Source organism: Mustela nivalis (assembly GCF_964662115.1).
Source record: "Mustela nivalis genome assembly, chromosome: 19".
Lineage (NCBI taxonomy): Eukaryota > Metazoa > Chordata > Mammalia > Carnivora > Mustelidae > Mustela > Mustela nivalis.
Genome location: NC_139038.1, coordinates 26,176,876 through 26,204,228, shown reverse-complemented (window position 1 = coordinate 26,204,228; position 27,353 = coordinate 26,176,876). Strand labels below are relative to the sequence as shown.

The following is a 27,353-nucleotide window of genomic DNA, read 5'->3' as shown; positions in this document are numbered from 1 at the left end:
CAACAACCTGCTCTCGGGCTCGTCCTCCGTCTCCTCGTGCAGGGCTGTAATCTTCCATCTGCTCACTCCGGGGGGTGGAGTGGGGCCTGGCCTGGCCTTGTAGCTTCGTCCAGTGAATGAGTGAATGCCTCGAGGAGGGAGTTTTAGCAAGTGTGTGTTGAACGAATGCCTTGGACCAAGTCGGTGCCGAAAATGTCGTGCGAGAATGAATGGACGGACAGTCTGGACTGCTCTGGGGACAGAGGAGTGGACCTTGCCCTGCACCGGGGGGGTGGGGGGGAGGCTTGTGGCTGTGGGAGGAGTGTCCCCGCAGGCCGGGTCCTTGTCTGTGCGGTGGGGCTGCGGCCGCTGTGCAGGATAGTGTCCCCCAACGGCCCAGAGGCCCGCGGGCGCTGCCTGCTTGGGGACTCTCCTGACCACTCCTCCTTCTCTGTGGCTTTCAGAGGAGGCGTTGAAGCTGCACAACGGGCCCCCGCGCAGCGCCTACATGGAGCAGAGCTTCCAGAGCCTGAACCCCGTCCTCAGCCTGCCCATCAACCCGGCCCAGGTGGAGCAGGCCCGGAGGAACGCGGCCTCCACGGGCGCAGGACTGGAGCGCTGGCTGGACTCGCTGGTGGGGGGCATGTGGACCGCCATGGACGTCTGCGCCACGGGCCCCACAGCCTGCCCCGTCATGCAGCCCTGCAGCCAGACCGCCTGGAGCTCCTCCAGCCCCGACCCCAAGTCCGAGCTGGGGGCTGTCAAACCTGATGGCCGGCTCAGGTAGCACCGGGCGCGCGCGGGCCACAGCGGATGTCAGAGGGAAAGCAGCCCAAGGGCTGGTGGCGCCCGGCCCCTGCTGCCGGGGTGCCTTTTGTGAGAGGGGCTCTCCCGGCTACAGAACGATGGACAGGAAGGTGCAGAGGTCAAGGCAGCTCCTGCCAATGACCTGCCTGTCCCCCCCCCCAGGCTCTGGGGGGCGAGGAGTGCGCAGCCCCGGGGCCGTCTTACCTCTTCTGGTTGGCCCTCGAAGCCTCCAGGTTCCTTGTCCTCCCCCGCGGTGACGCAATCCCCCCAGTCAAGTGATTCTCCAACTTTTCTTTTGAGCAGAATTCTGTTTACGAAGCGCAGTTGGAGGTAGAAGTTCAAGGTGTGGTTGACATCCAGGCTGCTCGGGTTGAAGCTGGGGAGGGTGAGGTTCTTAGTCAAAGCTAAGCCAACCGGGCGGGTCCCTTTGCCCAGGGCGCCTCCTGAGTCTTCTCCCGAACCCAAGGGCTCCATAGAACCCCCTGTGAAGAGCACTGCCCAGACCCTGGGCATGACCTCCAGCCCTGCCCTAGGGCTCATCTTCCTGCCCCTGGAGGGGAAGGGCACGGGGTGAGCCTTCCATCAGCCCTTGTCCGGCAAGTCAGCCTCCTTACTAGCTAGATAAGCAGGAGGGCTTTTTGATGGGACGTGGCCGAGGTTCCCCGCAGTCTGCGTTCCGGGCCAGCCTCGCTCCCAGACTGCCCCACAAAGCTACAGAAAGGCAATGAGGCTCAGGTATCTGAGCATCTGTGCAGAGGCTGGGGGACCAAGACCATGACCTCGTGGGTCTTGGACAAGGAGAACTCTGGGGCCCGTGGCCATGAAACTCAGACGGTTGGGACCCAACTCCTGAGCCAAATAGCCTAGCAATACCCGTTCCGGCCTGAGGCCTTCCGCATGGAGGGGAAGCCCACCCAACCTTGGGAATGCCCCCCCCCCCATTCCAGGGTGGGGGTTGGGGAGGGACCAGGCTTCTCGCCTCCAGGACAGGCATTTCAGATTTGGTGTTCAAATTCACGCCCTTCCTTCTCAGAGGTGCCAGTGGGCCCCTCTGCTGTGCAGCAGGAAAGCTGGAAGCTTGAGCATCCGATCGGCTCAAACCTCAACAACAGCGTTCTTCCAAGTACTTGAGTTGCCAGATCCCTGCACCGTGACCTTGCTGTGTGCCTCGGAGGGCCGGCCCCGCTCCGCTGGAGAACCCGACCTGAGACCCCTTCCTTCTCCGATTCCAGCCCCCACTCCCCCCAGGAGAGGCTTTCCTTGGCCAAGACCGACCCCAGCTGCCAACTGTCCTGCCCCGGGGAGCCCGTCCTCGTGTTTCCGGGCAGCGCGGGTATGAAGGTACCATAGCACCCCCACCGTGCGCTCACCCCAGAGCCCCTGCCCTGCCCGCCCGCATGTCCTGTGGGCCACAGAGGGGCCGGAGGAGGGACACTTTCGGTATTTATTATTTATGTTTTAGTCAATGACTAATGAGTAGGTGCTGCTTTTGCAGCTGGTCAGTTACGTCTCTTACTAACTGAAGCCGCCTTCATTCACGAAAGGCCCCCCCTTCCTCGCCCTCCCTGCCTCCCTCTCTGTCCCCAGTGTCTGTCTCTCCTGTCTGCTCTGCATTCTTCATGCCCTCAGAGGGAAGCAGGGGTGCTGGACATCACGAGGAGAATGCTTGCACCAGCATCTGCTGGCCGAAAGCAGGGTCCCCCGGGAGACCCCGGAGCCTTACCTTTTGCTCAGGCAGGGTGGGAGCCTTGGCAGGTCGTGCGGTCCTGGGGGGTTGGAGTTCCTGAGCCGTTCCCGCTGCCCACTGCAGAGCCTGCCTCCGCACCTGGGTGGCAGAGAGCGCCACTGCAGTAGGAGGGGGCGTGGTCAGATGGAGCCCAGAGCTACCCATGTCACAGGGGCGCTGGGGACCTCAGGGGCGCTTGCTGAGAAAGGGCGATCGTAGCTCAATGAACGTGCAAACTCTAGGTGCCCAGAGGCCTGGCCGCCGCCTCCTGCCCCAGCCCACCCAGGGAGCCTTCCTCATCACCCTCCTCGCCAGGAGTCCCGTGGTTTCCACGGTGTCCTGTGCAGGGCTCAGGCCTGGGTCCGGTGTGCCTGCAGACCCCTCCCTGGGGCCCACCTGCACCCACCAGCATGGCCCACCCTCACCCCCAGCACCAGCAGAGAAGGTCTACTCCTGGCAGCATCCCCACCGGCCCCGCAGCTCACGGCAAGGAAGTCAGCCAGTCCTACCCAGTGTTTCTTTAAAGACTTCTGTCTTTGGACCAGGGAATAACTTTACTATTAAAAAAAAGAAGAATTCCAAACAAAGGCCAGGAGGATTGGTGAGAAGGTGAGGTTTCCCCGGGGACACATTAACAGCCACGCTGTATCTGCCTGAGAGGGAGGGAGCCCTGAAAGGCCGCTGGGTCAGGCAGCCGGGAGCTCGGGCGGCTGGACCCAAGCACAGGAGACGAACCCTAGTGACAGCCTGAAGTCTCGCCCTGGCTCACCGACCGGGTGCCTGGGGGCAGCCTGGGTAGAAGGAAGCATTCGGGAGGCTGTAGCACCTGCTGTGATGTCCCAGCCGGCCCGTCCAGGGATGCTCGTGGGGCAGCCTGTCTGCCTGAGTCCCACGGCCCAGGTCAGGCACAAGCAGTCTCCCTCGAGGACACGAGCAGCGCCCAGACCCCATGTTTAAGAAGGAGGCCCTTCCCTCGCTTTGGAAAAAGACCTTCCTGGTCAGATCACGAGCCCTCCCAGCTCCGTCTCCCCCTTGCTAGTTTAACGTCTCAGAGGCCAGTGCACTCAGGACGATCAAGACCCCACAAGCCCCCACAAAGCAGCTGCAGCTCCTGAGCACGTCCTCGGTTGGGCGGACAGGCTTCCTCCTGGCTCCCGGTGTACAGGGACGAGGAGGACACGGGCTGGAACCTCCATCTCTTTGCCAGGGAGGTGCCCAGTAGAGATAAGGAGCTGCGGGAGGGAGGCCTTCCTCAAGACAGTCTACACAGCCGAGCCCGCCGGGGACTCAGGGCACAAGCACTCAAGGGGGGCGGGCATGCTAGGCACAGCTGTTGGCCAGGCCCTGCCAGGTCAAAGCCACCCTCTAGGGTAGGAGTAGCCAACACTAATGTGCTTGGCGTGAGACAGGAAGGAGTCGCGGGGTGCACAGCCCATCCCAAGACAGCATCTCGGCTGCCCGTGCGCCTGCAGCATCTTCCTATTTGGTAAAGGAAGCCGGAGATCCAGATTTCCGTAGGAAATCTGACTATTAAGTGGCAGCAGTGGTGTTGGTTTGGGTTGGGTTTGGTTTTGTGGGGGTTTTTTGGTTCTGAGTGTGGGCCAAGAGCAGTTCCACAGTTCATCCATCCTGTGTGCGGCCAGCCACCCCTGCTCGCAGGAGATGGTTTACCAAGAGGTCAGACCATGCCCTGATGGAGGAAATGAGCCACCACTAGGAAGGGGCAGAAACTCTAGCTCTTCGCAGATCACGCGGAAGCGAGAACAGGAACCTCTTACCTGTCATTCCGCCCACGGGGAGAAGGTCGCGGTCGAGCGGAGAGGTGTCCAGGAGAACTGGCTTGGGAAGTGGTCCTGGTCCCAAGACGGTGCTTAAAAAAAAGAAGAAAAAGAATTTGGAGACGTGTCCTAAGGAAGCCCACACCTTCCAGAATTCCCACGGGCCCAGGGGGCGGTGAGGAGGCCCGGTCTGGGGAGGACGGGTGTATCCACAGCCCCGCCTCCCTCCAAGTCCCAGGTCTGAGCCACCATCTTGGCACCCGTTCGGGACGCCGTGTCCGAGCTGTGTTGGCCCCGGACGCCCTCCTGCGCTCGGGCACCTTACTCTGCCCGCGGGTCTCACACAGGCGCTACCTCATCGTGTCTGCTGAGAAGTTTACCTGGGGCGGGGGGATAATTCTGTGTCCCAAACGTGCTGGCTTGAACATACAATCTATGCAAATTTCTCTCTCTCTGTTTCCCTCTCTGTGTCGGGTTCTCTCTCTCTCTGAAGTTTGGTTCTTTTTCTGTTTCGGGTTACCTGGCAAACCAGATACTGTACAGACCCCGCTTAGGACCAGGGAGTGCTTTCATGCGCCGCCTCTGTCCGCCCCTCACACGGTCTTTGGTTCTGTCCTCCCCAAGCCCCACGCAGGGAAGAAGCCGCCCTCCCCGCCCCACCCCTCCCTCCGGCTGGGAACACTCCCCCTGCCTCTGCCCGCAGCCCCCAGGAGAGCAGGTTCTGCCACCCTGCGCGCCCCACCTCTGCAACATCCCTCATTTCACTCCCTCCTGCTTCGCCTCCCCTGCTCCCCCCGACCCCCAAAAGCCTTATTCGGTTTCTCCTTTTGGAAATGTGGCCTTAACATTATTTTTGGAAAGCTGACTGCCCTCCCTCCGACTTCCACCAACATCCTGGAAGAGAGAGTCTCCTGGCGCTCTCACGGCAACCTCGGCCGCCAGGGGCTGCCCCTCTGTAGGCTGCTACAAGAAATGGCTTCTACGTGTCGTCTTTTTAAAAAATCCCTCCTGTCGTTCCTCTGGGTAAAACGAAGGCTGGGGAGTTCCCGCCGGGCCAGCGGGCTGGTGTCTGCCACGGGGGCAGCACACTGTCGCTGTCGCGCACACTGCCGAGGCCCCGGTGGCTTCCGTCCCCGCGGGGGGTGAGCACCTGCGCTCCTGTCCTCCTGCCCACCCCCGCCCCAGGCTTGGGGACTTGGGGGACTTCGTCCAGGGGTAAATCAGGAGAGTTTCTCTCCTTCCCTCTCGGTCCTTCCTGCCTGGAAAGGGAGAGGGTTCCATACCCCAGCGGATGGGCCTGTCCTCAGAGGGCTCGCACGCCCGAGGTCCGTCGCTCCAGGTCCCGTCGGAGGCCAAAGACAACTCCCCAGGGTTTCCGCAGGAAATTCACTGGAATTGAGCGCAACCGTCCTTAGAGTCCTTTCTCTGTCGTCTTTTTCGTTTTTAATATTATGTTGTCAGTAGTGTTCGTTTTGGGTATTTTTAGAGGCCTCACAATAAGTTATTACTGTCCCCGCATTTTTTTTCAAAGACATGTGGTGATATAGTTTTTAAAAATAACTATTTTGTTATAGATCATGATATGCATAAAACTGTACAGAACTATTTTGTAATGTATTGATTTAAAAAAAATCTGTAAATAAAGTTTAAAAAAAGAGAATTCCAATGGCACACACTGGAAGATGTAGATATTTTGCTATTTATTTAAAGGAGTATTTTAAAAGAGATTGAACTATCTGAAATTGACTAGTCATCAAAATTTCGGTCCTACGAACGCTTTCCCTCGAGGCAGACCGTGTCTCTCGGAAGCGATTGCACTAGCCGCCCATTTTTGCACCTTTTCTGTATCTTCATTTAGCAGAAAAACAACAAAATTGTGCCTTAGCTGTATTTTTTTTTTTTGTCTAGGGGAGTTTGTTTGTCTGACAAAGCAAAATTTTTTGCAGAAAACAGTGGATGTATTAAATCCTGTATCATACCAAAAACACTGCAGGTATATAGCGATGCTTTCTGTCATACTGTGTTTTCAGATGCAGAATTTTAAAATTAAAAAAAAAAAAATACTGTCTTTATGGAACAGTGGCTGTATGGCTTCTCTTCAGCAGTATCCTGCATCTTTACGAAATCCGGTGCTCTCTTCCTGTCTCCATTGGGGGATTACCGAATCCGTCATCCGAACGAGGGTCAGAATGCCCGGACCCCAGGACCGAGCTGGGGCTCCCGGGAAAAGCTGGAGGGTCTGGACGCACTCCCTGATCCGGCCTGCAGTCCCCACTCAGGGACGTTACTGCGGGAGCCTCCTGTACACGGTTCCCCTGGTTGAGGTGAAAGTGCATGGTTTCAGAGTCTTGGGTAATTCCAGGCCAGCCAGGAAGGACTGGCATTTAACGCAGCGAACGGTTCTCTCTGCCCAGTGGGCTGGTCGTGTAGCCAACATGTTTCCTCCTCACCTCACAGCTAGACCACGTTTCCCAGATGTCCTCGCGCCTAGCTGTGGCCTTGTGGCCAACCTCTGGCCCGTGAAATGTCGGGGGAAGGGACACAGGGCACTTGAAGACCCGGCCCCCAAAATTTCTAGCGCCAAGTTTTTGAATCATCATGATTTGGAGCATTGGTGAGTCGCTCTGCTCTACTCTTCTGGGAAACCTCACAAAGCTGGCAGTTCAAAGGTGGGCAGGGCCCCAGCCGGGAAAGAGCCAGGCCCCCGGACTGTCACATCACGCAAGGTCTCCCCGACCAGCCATTCCCTACTGGCGACCGCGACATGAAACGTGTGTTGTGCGACGCCATTGTGAAGGTGTGTTCTAGCGCGTGGTCTTACCTTGGCTCCTCGTTCATCCAGAAATGGCCACTCACATGGTCCTCTGGAAAATCCAAGTCTTAGCCCCTTTATCCTACAAGTAAAAGATAGAGAATCTCCAGTGGGTGAAGTGATTGGCTTGCAGGTACCAAGATACATCGTGGTCAGAACTAGAGCCAAGATTCCCCAGGCCCCAGTGAGACTTTCTCAAGTCTTCAGGAGGAATGCTGCTCCTCCCTGGGGTTGGCCTCACCGCCATGCTTACATGTGGCTCCCGAAGGCCATGGACAGGGAGGGAGAGTGCCCCTGAGACCCAGATGGGGCCGCACAACCGGAACAAAATAGGCTAAAGTCGGTGACTCGGGGATGGCGGTGGGGGTTGGGGGTGTCGTGATGGCCTGCCCTGAACTCCACACTCAGTCATGCCCCAGTCAGGACTTCCCGGGAAATGCCAGAGTAGGAGGACCGGAGGCCACTCTGTGACCCACACACTGACAGAACAGACTCTGCGCAGCTGAACGGAGAGAAGAGGCCACATCAAAGGGGGAAGGAGGGTCACAGACGTGGTTGGGAGCCAGACTGCCCCAGGGCACTGTCTGCAGGCCGGAGGGAGGCCGCAGGCGCAGAGAGCAGCAGACCCACCCCAGGCACCGGAGCCCGAGGGAACCCCCTGCTGGAAGACAGTCCCCCTCACATCTGGCTTTGAAAACCAGAGACTTAACTTCTTGAGTTCTTAACAGTCAGTGGGACAGAACATCTGCAGCCTTGGGACTCAGCAGGTTCGGCTCCGGGAGAGCTGGGAAGGCAGCAGGACCTGGCGTCCTGCCCTTAAGTAAGGAGGCAGCTCAGCCAGCAGCCCAGGGAGACAGAGCGCAGAAGCAGCCGTTTGAGAAATGCCCGGGGTGGACACAAGGGAAAGTTTCTATTCATCTTAGCACCTGTCCCAGGAGACAGCTCGCTGGGAGACTCCTCTAGGAACAAAGGGCCTCCCTGCGGTGTAAGCACACCGTCACCTGGGCAACAGCGCAGCGCTGACCTCTGCTCCCTGCACCCTGCCTCAGGCCCCCCCCCCCCCCCCCGCTGAGGACCGGCTGCTCACAAACACCCCCACCCAGGTGCCCCCTACCCCCCAGCACACGGCAGAGCCACCCCCACCCCCAATCAGCACTCGGCTGGAGCCCGTCCACACGGGCTAGCAGCCCCATATGGGGCCACCACCACTCCGAATCCCCACAGTGAGGGAACGCTAACTCCACAGACCCCTCCAACAGACCGCAGGGGCGGGCGGGGGGGAAGGAACCTTGTCTGACGGCAGACCCACCCGCCCACAGGTGAAAGCTGCTCGGGACGATCAGGAAGAAGACCTGTGGTTGGCGGCTACTCCAGCTCTAGCAAACCCGTGTTCTGACGCCCCTCAAGCCCGAGGCTGGCCCACCACGGCCACTGGGACCAAATCCTCCCCATGACCGGCAGCCACCGGCAGCCCCTGCAGGTGCGACTGGACTGAAGGCAGACATAGCTGGGCCACAACAACAGGGCACTTACAACACACAGAGACACCCTGAAAGGAGCAGGCTCTGGCCAATAGGGGACACGGCCCTGCAGGGCGCTAGAGGACCTCTTCTTCCTAAGGCTGCTTTTTTTTTCAGACTTTTTTTTTTTTTTTTTTTTTTGAGCGCGCGAGCCAGAGGGAGGGCCAGAGGGAGAGAGAGAAGCAGCCTACCTGCCCACTGAGCACGGAGCCCAGCGTGGGGCTCCATCCCAGGACCCCAGGATCATGACCTGATCCAAAGGCAGCTGCTTACCGACTGAGCCACCCAGGCGCCACAAGGCCCCTACTTTCAAGAGCAAGGAACTAAGCTCACTTTGCTAACACAGAGAAAAGGACACAGCAAGTTAGGCACAATGAGAAGGAGGAGTAGGTCCCAAACGAAAACAAGACAAAATCATTGCAAAAAGAGTAGAGGACGCCCATGTGCTCCTGGACAAGGAGATGAGACAGAACCCGGCAAAGAGGAAAAGCACAGTTCGTGAAATTAAAGTACACTTGATGGGAGACTTCCCAGAAGATGCCAGAGTAAGAAGACTCTAAACTCCTCTCATCCCGAGGATACAACCAGGTAACTTGTATCAGAGCCAACGCCCGTGAAAGGATCCCAGAGACTCGCCAAACTCCACCACCAATTGTAGAGAAAAGTTCACATCCAAGAGGGTAGGAAAGTCGAGGACTCAGTGTGAACTACCACAGGGAGGGAGCCATGGGCTCAGAGAGCGGAGAGCGACAATCTAGCACACCACAGAGCCTGCAAGGAGAAGAGAAATCCCCACAGCATTTGGCTTTGAAAATCAGAGGAGCCAAGTTTTCTCAAGGGTTGTTTACAACCAGGGGAACATAAAGCCTCAAACCTTAAAAATCAGCTTAAAAATCAGCTCTGAGAGAGCCCAGAGGGCAATCAGGAGCTGAGTCCCCTCCCCCCCCCCCCCCCCCCCCCGAAGGAGCCACCTGCTGTTTCTGCAGGGAGTGCAAAGCCGCAGTGTGCAAGGCACCTGGGGCTGACTTGAGGCAGCTCTGGTTAGTCCTCTCATAGTTCCCTGAGGGACTTCTCCAGGAACAAAGGAGCTGGCAGGTGCCACTTCCCTCCCCCCACTCAGCCACCTTGGGGAGCCGGCATGCCTGTCTCCAGGGGGTTGCACTCCCTCTCTCCAGCCCGGCCCCGCAGAGGAGGACAAGCCCCACCTTGACAGAAGTGCGCGCCCACTGGTTTCAAGAGCAAGAGATGAAACTGACATTCCCCACCCACAGAATCAGACACAGAGAGTTAGGTAAAATGAGGAGAAAGAGGAATCGATCACAGATGAAAGGACAGGACCAAACCACAGCAAGAGACCTAAGCGAAGTGGGTAGAAGTAACATGCCTGATGGGGAATTTAATGTAATGATCATAAAAATACTCACTGGACTTGAGAGAAGAGTGAAGGACATCGGTGAGACCCTTACAGAGATGGGAAACATAAAAAGGAACCAGTCAGAGGTGAAGAACTCAAGAAATGAAATTTAAGATATACTTGATGGAGAAATAGGCTGGAATATGCAAAGGAACGAATTAATGAACTAGAAGACAGAGTAATAGAAAGTAATCAAGGTGAACAAATGAGAGAAAAAAAGAATTATGCAAAGTAAGAAGAGACTGACGAAATTCAGTGACTCCATCAAGCATAAAACATTCACATTTTAGGGATCCCAGAAGGAGAAGAGAGCAGTAAGGGGGCAGAACATTTACTTGAAGAAATAATAGCTGAGAACTTCCCAGATCTGGGGAAGGGAAGAGAACCAGGTCCAGGAGACACAGAGAGCATTCCCCACCCCCACCCCCACCCCGCAAAAATAAAAATTAAAAAAAAAGAGGTGATCCACATAGTTATTAAAATGGCAAAACAAAACAGGGATAAAGGAACATTTTGAAAGGAACAAGAGATAAAAAAGTCATATACAAGGGAAACTCCATAAGGCTATCACTGGATTTTTCAGCATAAACCTTTCAGGCCAAAAGAGAGTGACATGATCTATAAAAGTGCTAACAGGGGAGAATTGATAGTCAATAATACTCTATCCAGCAAGGCTATCATTCAAAATAGGAGAGATAAAAAGAGTTTCTCAGATAAGCAAAAACTGAAGGAGTTCATGACCACTAAACCAGCCCTGAAAGAAATGTTTAAGAAGATTTATTTGTGTATCAGAGGGGAGAGGGAGACCAGAATCTCAAGCAGACTCCTCCGCTGAGCACAGACCTTGATGTGGGGCTCGATCTCATGACCCAGAGTTCATGACTTGGGGCCGATACCAAGAGTAGCACGCTTCGCCAAGTGAGCCACCCAGGCGCCCCAGCCCTGCAAAAAGTCTTAAAGGAGACCCTCTGAGTAGGAAGAAAAGACCAGAAGTCAAAGTATGCTTGGTGCACACAAAAGCAGAAAGAAAAAGTATTTCATAGAAATATCAGTCCAGGGATTCACAAAATAAAAGGATGTAAAATATGACACCACACACTTTAAAGTCGGGGTGGGGGATAAAGAATGGGTTCGAACTTAAGTGACCATCCACTCGATATAGACTGTCCTAATGCAGAAGATGTTATATACAAACCTAATTGTAAACACAAATCAAAAACCAATATATATATAAATAACGAACAGAAAGGAATCCATGGATATCACTAACGAAAACCGCAGACATGAGAGAGTACCCAAGAAAGGATTAGATAAAAATGACAACCGTAAAGCAAGTAACAAAATGACAGTAAATACATATCAATAATGACTTTTAAGTAAACGGACTGGACCCTCCAATAAAAAGACACAGTGACAGAGTAGATTAAAAAAACAAGACCCATCAGTATGCTGCCTACACGAGATTCACTTCAGACCTGAGGACACCTGCAGACTGACAAGGGATATAGAAACGTTATCATGCGAATGGATGTCAGAAGAAACCTAGTGTAGCAAAATTTATATGGGACAAAACAGACTTTTAAACAAAGACAGGAAGAAGAGACAAAGGATGGGGCACCTGAGTTGCTCAGTCAGTTAAATGTCTGCCTTTGGCTCAGGTCATGATCTCAGGGTCCTGGGATCGAGCCCCACATCGGGCTCTCTGCTCAGCGGGGAGCCTGCTTCCCCCTTTCTCTCTGTCTGACTCTGCCTGCTTGTGATCTCTCTGTCAAATAAATAAATAAAATCTTAAAAAAAAAAAAAGAGAGAGAGAGAGAGACAAAGAGGACTATATAATCCTGAAGGGGATAATCCAACAAAAAGATACAATAATTTATGCCCACAACATGGGATCAACCAAATACATAAAACAGTTACTAACCAACATAAAGGAACTATATGATAATAATACTGTAACAGTAGGGGACTTTAACACCCACTTAAATTGATGGACAGACTGCCCAAACAAAAACAAAACAAAACAAAAAAATCAGTAAGGAATCAGTGCTTCGAATGACAAATTAAACCAGATGGATTTCAGAGATATATTCAAAACATTCTGTTATAAAATAGTAGAAAATTCTTTTCAAGGGCACATAGAACATTCTCCAGAACAGGTCACAAATTAGGCCACTAAACAAAACTCCCCCAATTCAAAAAGATTAAAGTCACACCATGCCTATTTTCTGACCACAATGCTATGAAACTAGAAGTCAGCCACTTACACACACACTCACCTAGAAAGACCACAAACACATGGAGGTTAAATAATGTGCTAAATAATGAACGGGTGAAAATAAAAGAAGAAAACCAAAAGTACATAGAAACCAATGAAAATGAACATACAATGGTCCAAGACCTTTGGGATGCACAAAAAGCATTTTTTTTTTAAAGATTTTATTTATTTGAGATAGAGAACATGAGCAGGGGGAGAGGCAGAGGAAGCAGCAGATTCCCTGCTGAGCTGGGAGCCCAAAATGGGGCTCGATCCCAGAATCCTGAGATCATGACCTGAGCCAAAGGCAGATGCTCAGCCATCTGAGCCACCCAGGCGCCTCTAGCAAAAGCAGTTCTAAGAGGGAAGTGTACAGCAATCCAGAACAATCTCAAGAAGAAAAATCTCACATAAACAACCTAACCTTACCCCTAGAGGAGCTTGAAAGAGAACAACAAACAAAACCCTCACCAGCGAAAGAAAGGAAATGATAAAGATGAGAGCAGAAATAATACAGAAATTAAAAAAAAAAAAAATAGAACAGATCAATGAAACCAGGAACTGCTTCTTTGAAAAGATCAATTTAGCTGATAAAGCTCCAGCCGGACTCATCAAAAAACAAAAGAGAGAGAAAGAAAGGACTCAAAATCACAAATGAGAGAAAAGAAATAACAACAATACAATTTTCAGAGAATGTTATGAAAACCTGTACGGCAACAGAGTGGACAACCTAGAAGAAAGAGAAAATCCTAGAGACAAGTAAACTACTAAAACTGAAACAGGAAGAAACAGAAAATGTGAACAGACCGATTACCAGCACGGAGACGGAAGCAGTGATCCCGAAATGCCCTGCGAGCAAACGTCCAGCACCAGATGGCTTCACAGGAGATGTCTACCAGACACTTAAAGAAGAACTAATACCTGTTGTTCTCAAGCAATTCCAAAAAAATAGAACACGAAGGAAAACGAACCCCAGTCCACTCTATGAGGGCAGCATTAACCTGATACCAAGAGCTGACAAAGACACCACTAAAAATGAGAAGCAGAGACAATTTCTCTGAACAACATAGATGCAAAAATTGCCAACAAAATCCTACCAAAGTGAATCCAACAACACATTTTTAAAAAAATCATCCACTACGATCTCATGGGATTTATTTCCTGGACTGCAAGGGTGGTTCCACACTCAAAAATCTATCAAAGTGATAGAAAGGAGAAGAGCCGGATGAGCTTCAGAATTGACGCAGAAGACGCAGCAACTAACATAGCTTTCCCCTCAGGTCAGGAACAAGCCAAGGATGTCCACTCTCGCCACTTTTCTTCAGCATAACACTGGAAGTCCTAGCCTCAGCAATCAGATGACAAAAAGAAAAGGCAGGACTAACTGGAAGGAAAGAAGAAAAATTGTCACCATATGCAGATGACAGGATAGTATCTATACAGAAAACCCTAAAGACTCCACCAAAAACCTGGTACACCTGATAGATGAATTTGAGAAGGTCACACGATATGAAATCAATGTGCAGAAGTCTGTTGCATTTCTATACACTAACGAAGAAGGAGCAGGAAGAGAAGGAAAACAATCCCATTTGCAAAATTGCACAAAAAGATTAAAATACCTAAGAATAAACCCAAAGAAGTGAAAGCCCAGTACTGTGAGAACTATAAAACACTGGTGAAAGAAATTAAAGACAACACAAAGAAATGGAAAGACACTGCATACCTATGGGTTAGAAGAACAAATATTGGGTTTGTTTTTGGCTTTTTTTTTTCCCCAAAAGTTTTTTTTTGTTTTTTTGGTTTTTGTTTTTTTTTTTTTTTAATTTCACAGAGAGAGTGAGTGCGCACACAAGTAGGCAAAGCAGCAGGCAGAGGGAGAGGGAGAAGCAGGCTCCCACTGAGCGGGGAGCCTGATGCAGGGCTCGATCCCAGAATCCTGAGATGATGACCTGAGCCGAAGGCAGCCACTCAACTGACTGAACCACCCAGGCACCCCTTGTTTTTAAGATTTTATTTACTTATGATAGAGAGGGATAGCGAGAGGGAACACAAGCAGGGGGGAGCTGGAGAGGAAGAAGCAGGCTCCCCACTAAGCAGAGAGCCCACTGCAGGGCTCAATCCCAGGACACTAGGATCATGACCTGAGCAGAAGGCAGACACTTAACAGCTGAGACACCCAGATGCCCTGGAAATCAAATATTGTTAAAATGTCTACACTACCCAAAGCAATCTACTCATTTAATGCGATCCCTACCAAATACCAACAGCATTTTTTTTTAATAGATCTAGAGTAATCTTAAAATGTGTATGGAACCACAAAAGACCGCAGATAGCAAAAGCAATCTTGAAAAACAAAACTGGAGGCATCATAATCCCCCTTTTCAAGATAAATTAGAAACCTGTAATAATCAAAACAGTACGGTATTAGCACAAAAGCAGACACACAGGTCAATGGAACAGAGTAGAAAGCCCAGAAATAAACCCACCATGTTATGGTCACTTAGTCTTTGACAACAAAGGCAAGAATATGCATTGGGAAAAAGTCTCTTCTACAAACACTGTTGGAGAACCTGGACAGCCACATGTAAATTGGACCCCTTTGTTATGCCGGACACAAACTCGAAATGGAGTAAGAACCTAAACGTGAGACCTGAAACCATAAAAATCCAAGAAAGGGGCACAGGCAGTCATATCTCTGACATCAGCTGTAACAACATTTTTCTAGAGGTCTCCTAAGGCAAGGGAAATGAACTATTGGGACTACATCAAAATGAAAAGCTTCTGCACAGCAAAGGAAATAGTCAACAAAATGAAGAGACAACCTATGGGAGAAGATACTTGGAAATGACATTATCTGATAAAGGGTTAGTATCCAAAATATATGAAGAACATCTACAACTCAACACACACACACACACCAAATAATACAAATAAAAATGACAGAGACATGAAAAGGCATTTCTCTGAAGAAGACCTACAGACGGCCAACAGACACATAAAAAGTTGTTCATCGTCGCTCATCATCGGGGAAATCAAATCAAAACCACCATGAGGCATCACCTCACATCTGGGAGAATGGCTAAAATCAAAAATTTTAAAAAGCACCAAGTGTTGGTAAGGATGTGAAGAAAAAGGAATTGTTGATGGGAATGCAAACTGGTGCAGCCACTCTGGAAAAGAGGTTCGTCGAAAGATTAGAAATAGAACTATCCTATGATCCAGTAATCACACTACTGGGTATTTACCCAAAAAATTACAAAAATGCTAATTCCAAAGGATATATACACATATATATTACAGCATTCTTTACGATAGCCATGGTCTGAAGGAGCCCATGTGTCCATCCAGAGATGAATAGAAAAAGAAGATGCGGTACGTATACACGAGGGAGTATTGGTCCTATTAGTCACGTTTTCAACATGGCTGGATCTAGGGAGGATAATGCTAAGTGAAATAAGCCAGTCAGAGTAAGACAAATATCACTCATTTGTGGAATTTCAGAAAAAAGGAAAAAAAGAGACATGAAAAAACCAGATTCTTAACTACAGAGAACACCCTGATGGTTACGGGGGTGGGGTGGGGAAAGGGGGAACAAGATTAAGAGCACACCTATCTCGATGACCACCGAGTCATACACAGAATTGTTGAGTCATTGTACACCTGAAAAGAATGTAACTATGTCAGGGATACTGGAATTAAAATAAATAAAACTAGAAATCAGCTAGAGAAGTTAAGTGATTTTGGAAACATGGATGGATTCCAGATTTATTGACTAAAAACCTTTTTCCACCTGAGCTTGTCCAAAGAAAAGTTCTCAGAGAAGAGGGTTTGATGGCAAGGGAAGGATGAACTTCTCAACTCTCCAAAGGAGGAAGGATGCTACCGTCTTTTCACTGTGGTGTTCCAAGCGCCTAGCATGGTAAGCCCAGAGCACAGATACTCTGAGCATCTAATGAGTGAACAAGAGAATGAGGCCCTATTTCTTAATTAACATATAGACATGAGGAGGTCATCTAGCCAAGATGCTGTCTTTACATTTGCTATTTATTAAAATTTTGCAAGACGTGGGTTACTGTAAAGTCAACAGTGATTTCTTTTTCCCCCTTCAACAATGACATTTCTGGCCCTTTTCACGAAAAGATTGTTTGGAATTTTTTTTTTGCTGATTTGTCCTGTCACATGTCACCTTTTGTTCAGAGAATAGCAGTGGTTGGTTCAAGTTCGTCGGACTAATGGTTTTCAGGGTTTTTTTTTTTTCTTTCATTTATAGAGAAACCATTTAAAAAGAAACCAAAACATTGCACATTAACCCCAAGATATAAAAGAAAATTAAAAGGGGGGGGGCGGGCTGGGGGGGAAGGGTTGGGAAGGCTGCTGTAGCAGAAATGGGAATGAAGCTCTGTTTCAGCAGCGCCCCTGACCCTACCCTGACCCAACCAGGTCAGTACCTGACCCCAGCCCCCAGCCAACCCCTGCGGTGGCTCCAGGGCTGGTCTCCCTTTGAAGGCCAAGCAAAGCCCCTGGGGAAAGCAGCTAAGACTTTAGGAGAGTTAGCATGAGGCCTTGCTATCCAGAGGGCCTGAAGTTGAGTTCTAGGCCAGCTCTCTGAAAGTGAGAACCCAAGCAAGAATGATTCACACCTCCCCTGGTCTTGAAAGTCCCAGCGGAGGGGTACCTGGGTGGCTCAGTAGGTTAAGCCTCTGCCTTCAGCTCAGGTCATGATCTCAGGGTCCTGGGATAGAGCCCCGAGTCAGGCTCTGGGCTCAGTGGGGAGCCTGCTTCCCCCTCTCTCTCTGCCTGCAGCTCTGCTTGTGATCCCTCTCTGGGGAGGAAGAGAGGAAGGGAGGGGAGAGAAAAGAAAAGAAAAAGGAAAGAAAGTCCCAGTGGAGACCACAAGGACGTATCTCTGGATAGAGGTCAAGGGTTGGAGACTCCTGACCCTGAGCATTGGTATTCAGCTGGCGGGCTCCACTCCTCTGCCTGGGAGCTGCATACTGGCCGATCTCCGATGCCCAGTGCTGGCCTGGGGACCAAGAGACCCAGGCGCTCTCTGGCCTCGGATCTACCACCAGTTTGCAGTGTGATCACTGGAGGGAGCTCTTCCGCGCGCTCGTGGGAGCGCCTCTCTACACCCGCTGGATGGGGAAGGGGACCAGCTGCTTCTGCTATCCTCAGAAAGAGATTTTTAATGTTCCTGTCTGCATGAGTCGGGGTTCTATCCCGTGCAAGTCACAGTTAGCCAACTAAAAGATGTTTATTCAGAACAATCTATTGGTTCATGCAATTGCAGAAGATACAAAGCACAAAAACAAGCCCCAAGGACCAGAACGAGGGTGCTCTAGGAGACCGCAGAACTGGGGTCTCGGTACTCATGGCTCCCTTTGCCTCCAGTTCTGCTGCCCCAGTGGGATTCCACGCTCCCCACCAGACGGCGGGCGGGTGCCTTGTGAGAGACACGGGCGGCCCCCAGGAGTCCCTGTTGCATGTTCTTCAAACTGTGTCACACAGAAACGTCCCCGTCCTCGGTCCTCGCTGCCAAACGAGAAGGCGCTCACAGGCCAGCTGGGGTCGCGCGCCCAGCCCTGGACTCATCCCCAGGGCCAGGCACACACGCTGCTGTCATTGGCTGAGTCTGGGTCATAGCCCCACCTCCGGCGCCAGGGGATTGGGTAAGAAACTGATTGACAGCCCCAGCCGGATCAGCGGATCCGCGTGGAAGAGGCGCGTTTCCCCCGAGGGTGCGAGGGCGCGGGCGGCGCTGCAAACCCCAACACGACAGCTGCCCGCCCGTCCACTTGCCACCGCCCACCCCAGGCTCGGGGGGCGCCCGGCCTGCCAGCCCGATTCAGTCCTGCTCCTCAGATGCCGCGAGCGCCTCCACGCAGCTCCTAGGTAATTCCTCCAGCAGAAGGATCCCGGGCCTGTCTGGAGCAAATCGCTTTAAATGCCGACCCTGCGGCTGGTGCAGAACAGTTCGGCATCACGTCCTCAGCCGCTGAGAACGTCTGGGACCGCAGGATGGACTTCTCCTCCTGTCCGTGTCGCGGGGCGCACGGCTCATGAAAAAGGCCCCCGGGGACCGCCCTTCGCTAATTCCGGTGCATGAGGCGAACCTGCAAAAACACCGTCCACGTTCCCAGGATATCCTCTTCCTGGGGTCCTCCCAGTCTCCCCTCCGAGCTTCCCCCTGCTCTGTCCCCTCAGCGCTCTCCCTGATCCCCCCACCCCCACCCCCACCCCGCCACCACGCTCATCTGTGAGGAGGGGGCCGCGCCTTGCTGAGCTGGTGGGTTTGCTTCTAGAAAGGGAGCTGAGGGGGAGAGCCCTGGTGACCCCCCCCGAGAGAAAGCCAGGAGAGAAGCCAGGCTGGGGCGCATCCCTGCAGACTGGGCGCGACTCCGGGAGAGGGGGGATACTTTTTCAAAGCACCAATCAAGGCTGAACGCTTTCCTAGGAATTTTCCAGGGCCTCTGACCGGAAGAAGGACCCCTCCTCCAACTTCGGGGTCAGATCATCCAGGGTCCAAACACTGGTTTCATGCCGGATCAGCTGGGTCAGGTATGGAGTCAAATTCCCTAGCCTCTCAGGGCCTCAGTCTACCCATTTGTCCATTGGGGATGATGGTTCCTTGCAAAGCTGCTGGGAGAATCCTAGGACAGCGCACCTATGAAACACACAGCGGCTGTCTGCACAGAGGAGGAGCTCGGCAAATGTCAGCTCCCCTGCCTTCACAGCCCAGAGCTAGAAGCTCCTCAGAGGCGGGGCAAGCACACACCAAAGGGCCTGACCCAGAAGGCGGTGTTGCCAGCGTTTAATGAATGAGTCTCTAATCCCGTATTTTCTCCAGGGACCTGCACCGACTCTGCTTGCCACAATCTGCTTGCCATAATCATTCTGTTTGAGACTCGAGGACTTCCTTAGGTCTCTATTCATGATAAGGTGCTACATAACACCTTGGCTTCTGATATTTAAGGGAGATTTTCTCCAGCACCCTGAACTAAGGGACACCCAGCACTGCCGCCCATCTCTAGAGATTCTTGGGGGCACTCAAATTCGGCTACAGCCCTGGGCTCCACATCCACTGAACTGGTTCCTCTTACAGGTCACCCTTCTATTCTACAGGGTTCCCCCCACCCAGGTGTCTTTCTGCGCCGTACCACATCCCCAACCCGCAATAAGTGCCGACCACACCACTCCCCCCAAATGCTACTGCCAAGAGATGCGGACAGAAGAGGTACCAGCGCTGTCAGGGAAGGGATAGCAGGACGGCATTTCAAACCACCTGGAATGTCGTATTAGACACCCCTGTTCCCAGGAGACCCAGAAATCTCTCCTCCACCACTGGACCAGCCGTGCGATCTCCACGTCCAGTCTTCTCGCTCCTTCTGCCCATTCTCCTCCGCCCGGAAGAGCAGCCATCCCGCAGCCTCTCCACAGATCAGTCCCCCAGCGCCCCCACACTCCATACCTAATGAATACTATAAAGGGAGGTTCTTTCCTAAACTCTAACCTTCTCTCTTAAGAGGCGCTCTGGAGCCAGGCATGAAAGCAATATCCACGAAATATTTCCACCCCCGATAAGTCTGACTGGCCACCCCCCCTCCCCGGCTAACAAGGTGGGGGGGGGGGGTTGTGCACCTTGGTTTCCTTCCTTAGAGAACGCTTGTTATTTCTGTGTCAGGCCTTCGGGGTCTCCCCTCACCACCAAAGGTGCTCCAACCTCCGCCATGAGCATCTGCTGGTTTAACTGGGGATGGACGGTGGGCAGGAAGGTTTCAGGTGTCTGAATACAAAGTTAGATCAACTCCAGAACTGAGAATTATTCCAAACAAAGAACACTCACACCCTAGGGTTGGGGTCAGTGAAGTCAGGTCTTCCTGCCAACTTTTGTTTTCCCACATAATCTGGTCACGGTCGGCACCAGCAGATGTGGACACTGTCTTTGTCATCAGAGCGTCTCCGGTCTGTTCATCCGAGACGGGCACTGGCCTAAACTTAGCTTCCAAGACCAGAAACAGCAAATGAAGAGCAAAAAGGACAGAGAACTCACGCTGACCCTACCGCACCTTCAAGTCGGACCTTTATCCAGAAATCTAATTGTTACCTCTCTCAGTGCATTGGTGAGGGTGCACCAGAGAAAGAGGAACTGAGGAGATATATATATATATCTCCTCTGTTCATATATATATATATATATATATATATATATATATACACATAAATGATTATGAACTATAAAACTAATAGAAATAATAGGATTTGTTACTCTTATTATTAATTAGATTTATTCTTATAAAGAACTGGTTAACCTGATTATGGAGCCCAAGTCCCAAAATCCATAGTCACAGCAGCTGGAGACCCAGGAGGCTTGACCATGTAAGTTCTAGTCCAAGTGCAAAGGCCTGAGAACGAGAGGTGTGGTTCCAGTCCAAAAAGAGAGTTGATGTCCGGTTGGCGTCTGAAGAAAGGCCCATGTCCCAGCTCAAGAGAATCAGGCAGGCGGTGCACCCCCTTGCTACGTGGGGGAGAGTCTATGTCATCCCGTGGATGACGTCTGCCCTCAACAGAGGAGTTCATCTGCTTTACTCAGTCTACGGATTCAAATATTCGTCTTACTCCAGAACTCCCCCTCACGGACCTAGCCAGAGTCATCTTTCCAAATATCAGCGTCCAGTCAAGCTGGGAGTAAAATTAACCATCACGCAGTTTCTTTTCCTTTGTAAGGGGCGTAACACCAGCCACACAGAGGCACTCCTGATGCCAAGCGGAAAGGACTACTACGGGCGTACGTTCTGACGCTCTGATCAACAGGTAACGTGACTTTGAACCAGCCACGCCACCTTGTAATACCGTGTTTCCCTCTGTTAAACACGCACACATGAACATCAAGAGGGGAATTCTACTGGCCTTACTATTAGTGAGGGGTTCACCTGGGATCGAGCCAGAGGCTTCTCCCCCACAGCCACACAACAGAGTTCCTCGGACGGGTTTTTTTTTTTTTAATACGGCCGGATCCACACCACACTCCAGCCCAATGAAGTCAGAAGTCAGGAAGCAGAGCCCCCGGCCTTATTTTTTTAAAGATCCCAGGTGACTGCGATGCGCAGTCAAGGCTGGAGCACTGGATTCAGCAGACGTGAAACCCCTCCCCCAAGGGTCGGGGTGTCCGTGATTGCCCCCTGCGCCCATCCGCCCCTCACAAGGGAAGCAGCAAGCCTGCTAGAGACCCCAGACGTCCCGCATACACATCAGTGCCCCCACACTGCTAAAATCAGAGCCACGAGTATAAAAGACCCAAGATATTAACAGAAAGAGTTTCCAAGTTCCAAATCGACTCAATTTTCCTTAAAAGGCGACCCTCAGAATTGTGTATGCTTCCAGGACCTGGAAAGAAGAGTATAAACACGTCATCTGGTCCTTCAGCCTGCTTCCAGCCGCAGCTGGATTTCGGGAGTGCTCTGAGGGGGGATGGGAGTCCGTCACCAGCCACCGAAGCCTGCCTTTCTTCCAGATCCTCCCAGGAAGCCTGGCCGGCTTCCCTCCGGCCCCGGCTCATGCTGCACAGCCCCTCTGCCCAAACATGAGGGGCCCCCCAGCTCTATCCCAGAGACAAAGCCAATGGAGAGCTTGCGTAAGCTTCAAAGGCTTTCTGCATCCCACAGGCATCTGCTCCACCCCGCTGGGCCAAGGAAGAGAGAGCGACGCCAGCACACGGTAGAGAAGCCCACGGCCCGTGGCCGGTCTCAGGCTGTCCCATTGGGCACCCGGGCTTCCGCACTAGGGCAGGAAGCTCGCTGGGGACGGGGGTCACGTGTTCTAGACCAGCCCTCCACGAGGCAGCATCATCCTCACCTGGGGGCTCGTTAGAACACAGCACCCCGGCCTCCAGCCCAGACTTACTCAATCAGAATCTTCGTTTTAACCAAACCCCCGGGGGGCCTTCAGGCCTGCGATTTGAGAGAGTTACGGTCTGTAACTTTTGTGTGTCCAGGACAAATCACTGGTTCATTCCAACAAAGGACTGGTTAGCAGGCAGGGGGCAAGGACCAACAGAAGCGTCTAGGAAAATGGTTGCAAAGGGAAAGCAGTCCGGACCCTCGGGGAACTCACGGAGATGGGGGTGGGGGCGGGTAAGTAGACAGAGGGTGACAACAGTCTGCTAGGGGCTCTGTCAGGTAAGTGCAGGAGGCTGGGAGTGTGGACACTGCAAATCCTACAAAGCAGCCCAGACGGACTGAGGCCCTCTGCCAACCGCCATGGGGCTGAGCTATTTAGGAAGGGCTCTCCTCACCCCGGTCAGGCTCCCAGAGGATGGAAACCCCAGGGGACATCATGACTACTCAGGAGACACCCTGATCCAGAACCACCAATTCCGGAATTCCTGACCCTGAGAAACCATGAGACAGTAAGTAGGCACTGCGAGAGAATGCTAAATTTGGGGTGCGGGGGAGGTAATGTCAAGCAGCAAGGGAGAAATAATACAGGCGCCCCAACGACATTCTGAGGAGACAGGGAAGACCCTTTAAATAATCCCTCAGGAATCTGCAAGCTGCGGCCCCAAGGATGAGTGGGAGTGGGGTGCCGGGAGCAGAAGAGTGTTCCAGAGGGGCCGTGGCGCGTGCAGAGGCCTGCTAGGGAGCGCGTGGCAACTGTGCAGGGACCGCAGGTGATTCCGAGGGCCACGGTGGGGAGGGGGGGGTGACAGATGACGCAGGGGCACGTGAGGCGCGGCCTCGTGCGCCACGGCCAGGAGCCTCAGCCACGGAGAGGACCCCGCGGGACAGTCATCAACCTGAGAAGGCCCGGGTCTGATTCCGGCTTTCTCATTTCTCCTGACGTCTTGGGAAGAACAGGCTGGAAGGAAGCGAGGTGGGAGGCGGGGGAAGCAGAGTGACGGCCGCGTGGACGAAGGGGAGGCTCCACCGGCAGGACACGCTCATCACCACCTGGAGACACACCTGCAGACACACCTGCACGCGGGATCGGAGCGCTCCTGGGTGCGCGCATGCGCACGCGCACGCACAGGCTGGCTGGGAGGCCCCGCTTCGGGGAGGGTTTAGCCGAGGAAGGTCAGGACACGAAAGAGCGATTTCGGACCAGGGCACCGGCCGGCACCCCCTCCCACCCCGAGAACCCAAGCTTACAGAGCAATGGAAATTTGGATCCTAGAGGGAGCTTTGGGGCTTCCTTTGGGAGGAATGGGTGCTAAAGGGTCCTTCCTAACCCCTCACTCTCAGAAGAGGGCTCTTTGTCCAGAACAGTCACCTCTGTAGAGACGGGCAGTAGGTCACCGGCGCCTAGGGCTGGAGGTGGGGGTAGGACACAGGACGGTGATGGCTGAAGCTTATAGTTTTTTGGGGGGGTGATGGAATGTTCTAGAATTGTCTGTGGTGGTGACTGCACACGGGTGTGAATATACTAAAAACCACTGAACTGTACCCTCTCGATGGCTGATTTCTATAATGTGTGAATTATATCTCCATAAATCTGTTTTTTTTTTTAAAAGATCACGTCTTCCCTTGGGATCCAGCCCTGCATCGGGCACTGTGCTCAGCACGGAGTCTGCCTGTCCCTCTCCCTCTGCTCCTCTCCCCGCTCGCTCGCAGTTGCTCTCTCGAATAAATAAATAAAATCTTTAAAAAGATGACCTCTTCTCATACTTCACAGAGAATACAGAAGCACTGGACAGAGTTGCTGCTTGATGTTCTGTCACATTCACATCTGGTGATCATTCCCTAGCCCCGACAGAAGATAAGCTTCACAAGGACAGAAATTTTGTTTCATTCATCACTGGTTCTCCAGAGCCCAAAACAGCCGAACACATAGCAGGTGTGAATTTAAAAAGATTCAATGCATAAATGAATGGACACCCTGATCAAATCCACAAGCTCACCAGCACCTGAAGCAAACCTTCTCCTTGTTCCAATGCAAGAAGTGTCCCTCCACTTCTCACAGGTCTGTGGGGCAGGGGGAGGGGGAGGATACCATCTTCCCTGAGAGTAACCTACCATATGCCCCTGCAGAATCTTGATTCCCAACAGCTATGGGTCCAACCATCACGCCCGTGAGCTCTGCTTCCATTTGACACCAACCCTTGTAGACTGGTCGAGTCAGCACCAATGAACACATACTAATCCAACTTTCATGAAATTGGCCAAGCAAACATAGAAGTTCACAGAGCAGAGCAAATTGCCGGAAACCAGAGCGAAATACTTCTTCTGGCTTCTGAGTCTGCTAAGATGGTCCTTCCAGTGGGAACTGGAAAGCAGATACCCGTTCAGGGTCACCTTGCATGCACACTGCCGCCTGGCCATCATCAGAGGCTTGAGAAATGGGAGGTCACGTGACATGACGGCGCCCTTTCACGCTTATGAGGCGCGGGAGCTCAGTGAATGAATCAGGGCACCCCCTTCAGGCCAAGGAATCCCTGATGCCTCTCTGCCCCCACACATGCTCCCATTCAACCTTGAGATCTGGGCACAAATGGAATGTTCCATCCGATGGGCCAGGACATGAAGGCAAAGACATGGGCCGCCTTTCTCATGGGCCCGGAGGTAGTGAGGAGTCCTTGCAGTACACTGCGTCTGTGAATTTGGGAAGTCAGACCCACATCTGAGTCCTAACTCTGCCAAATTACTCTCTGACCTTAGACTGGTTAGCTGTCTCCAAGCCTCAGCGCACCCATTCTAGAAAGCAAGCAGCACTACAAATTAACTTCATGTTAAAGGAGATAACGCCCACAAAGCATTCATCACAGGGCCTGGCAAAAGTATGCTTGCAAAAAATGTTAGCCTATGAAGGACCCATTCAGGCCCTTTCTAGCACGTTGTGTAAAAACCTCCAACACACCGTGTTTTACGGATAAATAACCATCCCAAGCCTTCCTTTCCGTGCCCTAGTGACTCCTGAGGGAACCTCAGCTCAGATAGTAAGATCTCAGTTGAATCCATAATGCACACATCCCTTCATTCGTGGAGCTTTGTTGAGCACCCGAGCAAGATGCTTATGGGACCAGAAGGAAAGGTCCTAGGCCTGCCTTCAAGGGCTTTGCAACAGAGGATAATATCGGACGAAGGTACACACAAAGAGGTCAGAGAATGTCAGGTAACAGCATTTCCTGATGCTCTTAACCTGCCCTCATGCTTCATGCTTCGCAAATTCCCTAGTCCACCCCACCTCAACCTGTACCCCCGGAGCTCCAGAAAAGCACGTGTTGGCCTAGTCCTCCAAATATGGGGTTTTGTCATCGAAGGGGGTGCTGAGTCTTCCTAGTCCTTCCTAATACTTACTTAGCACCTCTCAGTGCTGTGAGGAAGGCACAATTCACAACACCGGGCTGAACACGGTCATAAAACAGACACGGCCACATTCCTTGCAGAGCTTCGAGTCTGCCGTGGAGGACAGCTGCTAATATAATAAGCGTGTAAATAAATGAAAATCGGCCACTAGGAAACCATGAGCGAGAGTCTATAATGCAATAAGCACGTATAATAAGAGGACCAGAGCTCGGCATGAGATGATTACGCTGAGGCTCAGACGTGATGTAGGGACATGAAGGGAGGGAGGGGGAGCCTCTACGGGGACACAAAGCCCGTGATGGGGAGAGTCCCGCGTGCACGGGAGGCAGCTGGACCCCAGAGGTGGGGGTCAGGAGAGAGGAGGTCGGAGCGGTGGGCAGAAGCCCAACTGTGATGGACTCGGGGGCCCTTTTGGGATTCTCATCCTCAGCACTACGGGACACCACAGAAGATCTCGAAGGACTGGGGGCCTGTAAGGGGAGATGTGACACAATCGTATCTGGTATGAATTTGCTAGAAGGGCTGGTGAGGCAGGCGTGGAGTGAGCACAGGGAGAGGGGCTGGTGTTGCTGTTGGGGAGGAGGGCGGATCACGCACGACATTCTGGTCCAAGTTCACTGGGAAGACCTTGGTCCCTGCTCTGCAGAGGACACACTGAAGGTCGCAGGAGTAGGGGGTAGGTGAACAGTTCCTACTGTGACAGCCCAGATGGGGTCAGATGAGAGCCTGAACAGGATAGGGGGGTAGGGACAAGAGAGGATGCAGGGCAATGGAGAGAAATTGTGAGATTCAAGAGCTACTTAAGACACCACAGGATTCCCCAAACTTCCTGTGACTCACAGGTCCCGGGGAGTGAACATATCCGGGGCATGGAGGAAAGAGGCAAAGTGAGTCACCTTGCTAGTGTTCAGGAGCGGACTGCGGAAGGTGCCTGGGGGCCAAAATGGCAGCTCTCATCTCAACCGGATACCCTACCAGGCATGTTCCTTTTAATCAAGCCGGAGTATCCAACACCTTGGTCCATCTCCAAAGAGTTCCTTAGGGAGAAGACCTTGTTCTGCTCTTATCCCCACTGAGAAATCCGGGGTGGAATTTTCTAGGTGTGGGTCCGTCAATAAAATCGGGACAGATTCCAAAGGCACTAAGCCTGAGTCTGTGTTTCAGGTTAGCAAAGGCTTCTCTGTTAGAACTGCTTCTTGTGTAAGGCTCAGAGATTTGTTTTGTTTTGTTTTAAAGATTTTATTTATTTATTTGACAGACAGAGATCACAAGTAGGCGGGGGGGGGGGGCAGGCTCTCCATGGAGCAGAGAGCCCGACGCGGGGCTCGATCCCAGGACCCTGGGATCATGACCTGAGCTGAAGGCAGAGGCTTTAACCCACTGAGCCACCCAGGCGCCCCTCAGAGATGTTTTTTTTAAATAAGCCGCACTTCTCAGAAGTGGTGGAAAGAGCTCCTGTGGGGTAAGATTCTACTTCTAATTTCCAGAACTCCCCAAATCCCTCCATGCTTTCCAGCACAAGAAAACAGATCTCCAGGAAACGAAACGTCTGGAAATGCTGCTGTTGCTGCAGAAATTTAAAGCCCTGGGTTCACGTCCTTTCCGGTCAAATGTGGTGGGTGAATTTCCCTTCCTGAGGACAATGTTCCTATAAACTAGGGATTCTCACCTGGGGGGCAATTCTGCCCTCCCGCCCCCACCACACACACACACACACACACACACACACACAATCAGGGGACATTTGGCGATGTCTAAAGACATG

General features: G+C 52.3%; 2 protein-coding genes across 3 annotated transcripts in view; one reads left to right on the top strand and one right to left on the bottom strand.

Moving 5' to 3' along the window:
* Positions 1-6,367, top strand: part of XYLT1 (xylosyltransferase 1) — a 298,678-nt gene extending 292,311 nt beyond the window's left edge. For both annotated transcript variants that reach the window (XM_082714896.1, XM_082714895.1), the window contains one exon: positions 444-6,367. In XM_082714896.1, the coding sequence (XP_082571022.1) occupies positions 444-766 (323 nt within the window). In that variant the 3' untranslated portion in view covers positions 767-6,367. The remainder of the gene's footprint in view (positions 1-443) is intronic.
* Positions 1-27,353, bottom strand: part of RPS15A (ribosomal protein S15a) — a 420,016-nt gene that overhangs the window by 10,462 nt on the left and 382,201 nt on the right. Inside the window, exons 11-14 of the transcript XR_014306580.1 lie at positions 7,112-7,184; positions 4,291-4,382; positions 2,510-2,631; positions 991-1,162 (exon numbers count right to left, since the gene is read on the bottom strand). The gene's annotated coding sequence lies outside the window, so the exon portion shown is untranslated. The remainder of the gene's footprint in view (positions 1-990; positions 1,163-2,509; positions 2,632-4,290; positions 4,383-7,111; positions 7,185-27,353) is intronic.